Source organism: Aethalodelphis obliquidens, unplaced genomic scaffold (assembly GCF_003676395.1).
Source record: "Aethalodelphis obliquidens isolate GAN/ISIS:26980383/991018 unplaced genomic scaffold, ASM367639v1 scaffold38, whole genome shotgun sequence".
NCBI classification, from domain to species: Eukaryota; Metazoa; Chordata; class Mammalia; order Artiodactyla; family Delphinidae; genus Aethalodelphis; species Aethalodelphis obliquidens.
Genome location: NW_020837982.1, coordinates 10316894 through 10324490, shown reverse-complemented (window position 1 = coordinate 10324490; position 7597 = coordinate 10316894). Strand labels below are relative to the sequence as shown.

The 7597-nt window shown below is 50.5% G+C and overlaps 1 protein-coding gene across 1 annotated transcript; it reads left to right on the top strand.

Annotated features, from left to right (window-relative positions):
* The first annotated feature begins 2086 nt into the window (after positions 1–2086).
* On the top strand, positions 2087–6925 carry CLEC10A (C-type lectin domain containing 10A). Its single transcript, XM_027130265.1, has 9 exons — positions 2087–2265; positions 3067–3255; positions 4565–4681; positions 4991–5086; positions 5183–5254; positions 5591–5677; positions 5766–5917; positions 6409–6515; positions 6644–6925. Exons 2-9 carry the CDS (start codon positions 3189–3191, stop codon positions 6798–6800), a joined length of 855 nt encoding a protein of 284 aa, XP_026986066.1. The 5' UTR covers positions 2087–2265; positions 3067–3188; the 3' UTR covers positions 6801–6925.
* Positions 6926–7597: the final 672 nt, after the last annotated feature.

Here is a 7597-nt window from a genome sequence, read left to right as displayed (position 1 = left end):
TAAAGCAGATGTACAGTGTGTGTGTGTGTGTGTGTGTGTGTATGTTTAAGGGCCATTTATTTTTACTTTAATTTTGGCTGCATTGGGTCTTCGTTGCTGTGTGCAGGCTTTCTCTAGTTGTGGCGAGCGGGGGCTTCTCTTGTTGTGGAGCACAGGCTCTAGGCACACGGGCTTCAGTAGTTGTGGCTCTTGGGCTCTACAGCGCAGGCTCAGTAGTTGTGGTGCACAGGCTTAGTTGCTCCGCAGCATGTGGGATCTTCCCGGACCAGGGCTTGAACCCGTGTTCCCTGCATTGGCAGGCAGATTCTTAACCACTGTGCCACCAGGGAAGCCCACAATGTATATTTGATAGGCCACAAACAGGCTGTTTTAGTTAGCATAAAATTCAAGTTAGCTCATGAAAAAGCCAGAATGACTTCCCCATACCTCAATATGTGAAAATTTCTTTTATCAACACCCAGTAAATACTTGTTGAATGGATGGGTAAATGCTTGGATGAGTGAATGGAGAAACATACCATGTTCTTTGTGAGAAAGATTCAATAATCTTTAATTCAATAATAATCAATAATTCAATAATAAGCAAAAATGTTGATTATCCCCAATTAAGGTGTGAAACTAATACAGTACTGGGGTCGACACAGAGATGAGAGACCCAGACCCCGCTCCCAGGAAGGACTTGCTGCCCAGTTGTGGGGAGTGTAACCTGTGCACACAGCCACCTCCCCTGAGGTCTCACCCCTGCTGCGGTGGCAGCATCTGGTGACTGAGCAACGTCAGGTAATAAAGGCCCTGGTTCAGCCCAGTGATGGGCAGCTCTGACAGGCGGTGCAGTTGGGTTGGCTAAAGCTTTGTGGGGTCTTTGCATCTGTTTAACTTCTTCCTCTGCCTCCTCCTCTTCTTTCCCCATCCTTTCACAGATGTGGATCCCTAATAAATAGACTGCACCCCAAATTGGCTTCCAATAACCCAACCTGTAACAAATACTAATTCAAATACCAAATAAATACAAGCAAAGCAAGAAAACAAAACGAAACTGGAAACAACCTAAATGTTTATCAATAGGGAAAAGCTTAGTCAATAAATTATGGCACAGATTATGAAATGAGATGAAGATGAAAAATGAATAAAGGACAGTTTATGAACTGATATGGTAAAATGTTCCTGATACATTGTTAAATGAATTTTAAAAAGCAAGTAGCAGAACACAATCCCATTTAATTAGAAAATAGAAACTGAAATGTATTTGCTTTCCTTCCTCCCCTTTTAAGACACTAAGAATCTTTCTTAACTGTGAAAAGATTGTGTGTGTGAATTCAGAGCAGCCCCCTTAGAGGGATTTACAGAGTTGACAGGATTAAATTGAATCCCTTTCGTGAGGACAGTGTATGTGGAGAGAGCCCAGGCTAGTGTGTCCGGCAGCACTGGGCTGGAAATCTGGCTCTTTTGCTTACCAGGGGTGAGATCTTGGGCAAGTCACACAATGGCTCTGACCCTAAGTCTATCATCCAAAATTCCTCTCAAGGTTCTTGTGGAAATTGAATGGTTAATGCAAGTGTCTGGCACAATCCTCATCAGATTTGCGTGCTCAATAAATTCTGTTCTTTCCCCTGGCTTCTCCCCTCCCATTCCGGCCAGGAAATCCTACTCTCCACCACCCGCTTCCCTCCTTCCGAGCGAAGTGAAGAGAGCTGGCCAGAGCTAGGGGAGCATGATGGCTGAGGCCCCAGAGGAAGCTCAGATGCCAGGGACCCCAGGTCAGGATTGAGCGAGAGCAGAGCAATGGGCTCCTCTGGACCCGGGTTTGCAGTGATGGAGACACCAAGGATTCTGAGGTCTTCAGATGCAGGAAGTGAAAGGAGGTGTGGGGCAGACTGCACCTCTGTTTCCTTCTGGTCCAGTGCTTCTCTCCCAAATGATAAAATTGAGGAAGTCATGGGAACTCAAAAGAAGCGGAAAGAGAGTAGACACTCCCTGCAAGAGGAAAGCAGAGCTGGCCCCGTATCCAGCTGCCCTGTGCACACCACGTCTGCCTGCGTTTTGATTTCAATTCCATCCTGTTATTTACTGCCCCAATCAGGGAAACGGGAGATTCCCAGATTATAGACTCCTGGTCTTTCAGACACAAAGACCAGCAGGTCTCCAGTCACTTAGGTGGCTCCTCCTTCAGTCACCTCCATCCCAACTCTGCAGGATTTAGTTTTTTCCAGCTCTGGTCACCGCTGCACAAAGAACTCAAGAATCATAGCCTCTGGACTTTTCACAGGTAACCAGGTTGGGGATGCAGGTGAGACTAAGGGGGCAGGGAGGATGTCAGAGAAAGCAGGGAGAGGGGACTGTGAGACTGAATGGGAAGATATATAAGGGGGCAGCTTGGGGATTTAATGACCGAGCAGAGATTTTAGACTCTCTTCCCTTCACTGGATGCAGATTGAATTGTGGCAGTCACAAACTGAGACTCACACTCAACCCCTTCTCTAGCCCAGTTCCAGCCCTGTCTTCAGCCCCCACTCCAGCCGAACCCCATACCAACCCCAGTTCCTCCTTTAACCCCAATGGCATCTTCACCCCCAGAGTCAGCTTGAACCTTTGTGGGTTTTTTGGCCGTGCAGTGTGGCACACGGGATCCTAGTTCCCCAACTAGGAATTGAACCTCTGCCCCCTGCAGTGGAAGCGGGGAGTCCCAACAACTGGACCGCCAGGGAAGTCCCAAGTCAGCTTGAATCTTAACACCAGCCCCCACCCAAGCTTGAACCTCAACTCTCTCCTATTTCCAACTTCAGCACCAAGCTTAGGTCCAGCTCCATCCATGGCTTCAACATGAGTACTGACCCCAGTCCTAGCAGGAGACGCAACCTCGATTCCAGCTCCCAGTGTTAGACCCAGTCCTAGCAATACATTTAGCTCCAACTTTACCTGCACTGTCAACCCCAAACTCAACCTGACCCTAGCTCAAAGCCCAATCCTGACCCCACTTCTGACCTCAGCTGCAAAGCCAAGCCCATCCCCTGTTGCTAGCCTTGACCCTGGGCTTCTTCTCAACCCTCATCTCTTCCCTTATCTCCAGCCCTGCACGTGGGTCTTACCTGGTCCCAGCCTCCATCTTTATCCCAGCTCCTTCCCCAGCCTGGCCGCTGGCCCTGCCTCTACTTCAGCTCTGACAGCCTCAGAGGCCGTGTTGGTCCAAACATGTCAGTGAAGTATGAAGACCTCCAGTACTTGGAGAGTGAAGGGAAAAGCCAGGGGTTTACAGATGGTAAGATGAATGGGGAAATGGTCTTTCCTAAAATCTCCTCTGAATATGTTTAGAAGGATTTCTGCTGTCGTGTCATGTCTGCACCTCTACCATATGTACTGGTGGGGTCTCTCACTCTGAAGGGGAGGCCCCAGCCTCTGGGGACCCCAATAAAAACACGATTCAAGGTCCACAGCAGTCCTGGCTTCCTGTGCTCTGGGGAAGGGCATGAGAGTAAACCCATTTTCTTTCTCTCTCTCTTTTTTTTTTAATTTTGCCACTTAAAAGATTTACTGGCTATTTATTGTAGCTATTATTATTATGGACACATCCAGGAATAACAAAACGTAGACCCAGATTAATTACACTGAAGGAAATTGCTAATATTGTCTTTTAAAACCATTGCAGCCATAATGATTGTTACCTCCCAGCCTGGGCATGTTAAAAGCACCTAGTGTACATTTTCCAGAATTTTATTTTTCCTTCTTTTATTTCCAAAGTCTTTATTTTAAATTAATTAATTTATTTTTGGCTGCATTGGGTCTTCGTTGCTGCGCACGGGCTACTCTTCGTTGTGGTGCGCAGGCTTCTCGTTGCGGTGGCTTCTCTTGTTGCAGAACACAGGCTCTAGGCACGTGGGCTTCAGTAGTTGTGGCATGTGGGCACAGTAGTTGTGGCTCACAGGCTTAGTTGCTCTGCAGCATGTGGGATCTTCCCGGAGCAGGGCTCGAACCCGTGTCCCATGCATTGGCAGCTGGATTACTTAACCACTGCGCCACCAGGGAAGCCCTTATTTCCAAAGTCTTGAGGAATAACTTCTTCGTAGAGCCTTTACCTTAATGGCCAACAGTAAATCTCTTCTCTCCTATATATGTGCCCTACTTGTACTTCTACTTATTAATCCAGAGGTCAGCAGTGTGTGTTCCTTATGGGCAAGTGCAATGTGCCCCATATTAGTAAACCCATTTTCTAACTTGTTTTCACTGATGAGTGTGAGCCTGCTAAGGTAGTCGCCGTCTCTCTCCCTGGGTCCTCCTGCCTGGTGCCCCAGCTCTGATGATAGGACCTTATACATCGCCATCATCCCCTGTCTGTGTGTCTTTGTGTACATGTGTCCCCAGGGGTGTGAGGGGCCCGTATGACTGAGCACTTGTGCTGGTCCATGAGGGGTCAGTGGCCTGGACGTCCCCCCGCCCACAACTCTCCTTGTCCAGCCTCCCCCCAGCATCAGCTGCAGCACCCTCCTCCCTGCAGGTCCCCGTGGCCCTATCCTCCTCCCCGTCTCTCACGTCCTGGACCCTCCTCGTCCTGACACCCTCTCCTCTTGCAGGGCTGCCTGCCCTCGAGACCTTCCTGCAGCGGCTCCTCTCCAGCACCCGCTCCTTCCTGCTCTCCCTGGGCCTCAGCCTCCTCCTGCTGGTCGGCATCTGTGTGATCGGATCCCAAAGTGAGGGGCACAGGGTGGGCAGGGAAGAGAGAAATAATGGGGTGCAGTGGTGGGGGCACTGGTGGCGAGAGTGATAAATGAGGATGACTGCTGGCCCTGTCACATCAGTTGGGGAATGAGGTCAAATTACGTCCCCTCTCTAAGCCTTAGTTTCCTCACCTGCAATATTGTATAACAATAGTACCCATCCCTTTGGGTGGGGTCACGCTGTAGGGACCCAATGACACAATGCATGTCAAGTGCCCTGCCCAGTGCTGGCACAGAGGACCTGATAACGCTTAGCACTGATTGTCTCATCCGCCTGATCAGATTCCAAGTTTCAGAGGGACCTGGCAACCCTGAGAACAACTTTCAGCAACTTCACTTCAAACACCATGGCTGAGGTCCAGGCACTGAAATCCCAGGGTGAGCCTGGTATGGAAGGGGCTCTGGACTGGGGTGGGGTGCGGTGGGAGAGGGGGAGGAACTGACTCCTGAGCCCTGAGTCCCTGTGTTCTCCAGGTGGAAGTTTGCAAGAAATGATAACATCTCTGAAAGCTGAGGTGGAAAGTCACAAGCAGGAACTGCAAGCAGGTGAGAGACCCTTCGGGAGAGTGTGTGGAGGGGTGAGTGCCAGGCACTCAGGGCAGGGGGAGAAATGGGAGCAGTCACGTGGTGCTGAGTGCCCTCCCTTCCAGCCCGTAGCTTGAATGACAAGGTGCTTTCTCTGGAGAGCAGCCTGGAGAACCAGCTGCAGGAACTCAAAGCAGGTCAGGCCCCTGCTCCCCTCCACCTGGGCATGAGGCGTGTGGGAGGGCAAGGGGGTTCCTAGGCTGGGGCCCCGGGCGTGGACCTCTGGTCTCCAGGGACTCAAGGAGCAGAAGCCACACCCAGGGCACTGTCCCCACTGCCCATCCGTGTGCGTCCCAGGTTATTCCGAAATGCTCTTGCGAGTCCAACAGCTGGTCAAGAACCTGAACTCCCTGACCTGCAAGATGGCTGCTCTCAAGAGCAATGGTGAGGGCTGCAAGGGGTGGGCCGGCCCCAGCGTCTGCCCACATCCCCCAGACAGCATCTCAGACCCTCCCCTGCCCCGGCCCCTTAGGCTCGCAAAACAACTGCTGTCCTACCAGTTGGCTGGAGCATGAAGGCAGCTGCTACTGGTTCTCTTCCTCGGGGAAGCCCTGGCCCGAGGCTGAGAAGTACTGCCAGCAGGAGGATGCCTACCTGGTGGTCATCAACTCCAGAGAGGAACAGGTGAGGCCCCTAGAGCGCAGGTCCAAGACACGTCCCATTGAAGAGCATGGTTCTCCGCCTTGGCTGCATATTGGCATCACCTGGGGAGCTTTTTTTTTTTTTTTTTTGCGATACGCGGGCCTCACTGCTGTGGCCTCTCCTGTTGCGGAGCACAGGCTCCGGACGCGCAGGCGCAGCGGCCATGGCTCGCGGGCCCAGCCGCTCCGCGGCATGTGGGATCTTCCCGGACCGGGGCACGAACCCGTGTACCCTGCACCCTGCATTGGCAGGCGGACTCTCAACCACTGCGCCACCAGGGAAGCCCGACCTGGGGAGCTTTTAACAACGACTGCCATCTGAGCCAGACCCTCAGAGGTTTAATTGGCCCCGGGCGTTGGGATTAACACCCCGAATCTCCTTGACGGGTTTCATGAACACGTGAAGTTCAGAACTGATAGTCCAAGGAGTTGGCAGGGTGGGGAGAAGTCACCACTGCCCTTCTGTTGTCCCAGGATTTTGTCCAGGCCCATATAGGCTCCTCCTACACCTGGATGGGCCTCAGTGATCTGGATGGAGTCTGGAAATGGGCAGATGGGACGGACTATGAGACCAACTTCAAGTGAGTGCCCCGGGTTTCTGTGCCCTTCTTCCTCGTTCAGCTCGGTTCCTCCAGGGTCTGACCCTCAGCCCCTTCTCCCTGACCTGGATTCTGTGCCTCCCTAGCTGCCTGTTGTCCTCTCCCCTCAGGAACTGGAAGCCAGGCCAGCCGGACGACTGGCAAGGGCACGGGCTGGGTGGGGGCGAGGACTGTGCCCACTTCCACCCCGATGGCAAGTGGAATGACGACGCGTGCCAGAGACCCTACCACTGGATCTGCGAGGCTGGGCTGAGCAAGGGCAGCTAGGGGAGCGGATCACCTGGCCAAGGAAATGGCGGGGCTGGGGGAGGGGGACCTTCTCCTTGTGGGAGAGGAATAATCCCTGGGAGATTGGAGCACTGCCATTGTTTGGAGTTGTTTTTTTTTTTTTTTCCCCCTTAACTTTTAAAAGATTATCTAGAGTTCCTGGGGCTTCCCTGATGGCGCAGTGGTTAAGACTCCGCCTGCCAACACAGGGGACATGGGTTTGAGCCCTGGTCCAGGAAGATCCCACATGCTGTGGAGCGACTAAGCCCACATGCCACAACTACTGAGCCAAAAATAAATAAATAAGAATAATAAATTAAAAAAAAAAAAAAAAAAAGATTATCTAGAGTTCCTAAGGTATTTTTTTAAAAAGTTCTGCTTTATTGAGGTATAACTTAGGTACAAAATTGTAAGATATTTAAAGTGTACATCGTGATTTGATACAGGTATGCGTTGTGAAAGGATTCCCCCATCTAGTTAATGAACATATCCATGACCTCAGATATTTATCTATTTTTTTAGGTGAGAGCACTTAAGTTCTACTCTCTTAGCAAATTTCAATTATACAATACAGTGCTATCAACTATGGCCACTGTGGTTTTTATAATTATTTTATTTAAAAAAATGTTATATTGGAGTATAGTTGATTAACAATGTGTTGGTTTCAGGTGTACAGCAAAGTAATTCTGTTATACATATACAGGTATCTATTCTTTTTCAAATTCTTTTCCCATTTAAGTTATTACAGAGTACTGAGCAGAGTTCCCTGTGCTATACAATAGGTTCTTGTTGGTTAT

Bases quoted from the DNA above. Each gene is read 5' to 3' on its own strand.
- CLEC10A (XM_027130265.1), top strand. From the start codon at position 3,189: ATGTCAGTGAAGTATGAAGACCTCCAGTACTTGGAGAGTGAAGGGAAA. The intron at 3,256-4,564 runs GTAAGATGAATG...CTCCTCTTGCAG, and splicing joins AAGCCAGGGGTTTACAGATG to GGCTGCCTGCCCTCGAGACC. The intron at 6,516-6,643 runs GTGAGTGCCCCG...CTCTCCCCTCAG, and splicing joins GACTATGAGACCAACTTCAA to GAACTGGAAGCCAGGCCAGC.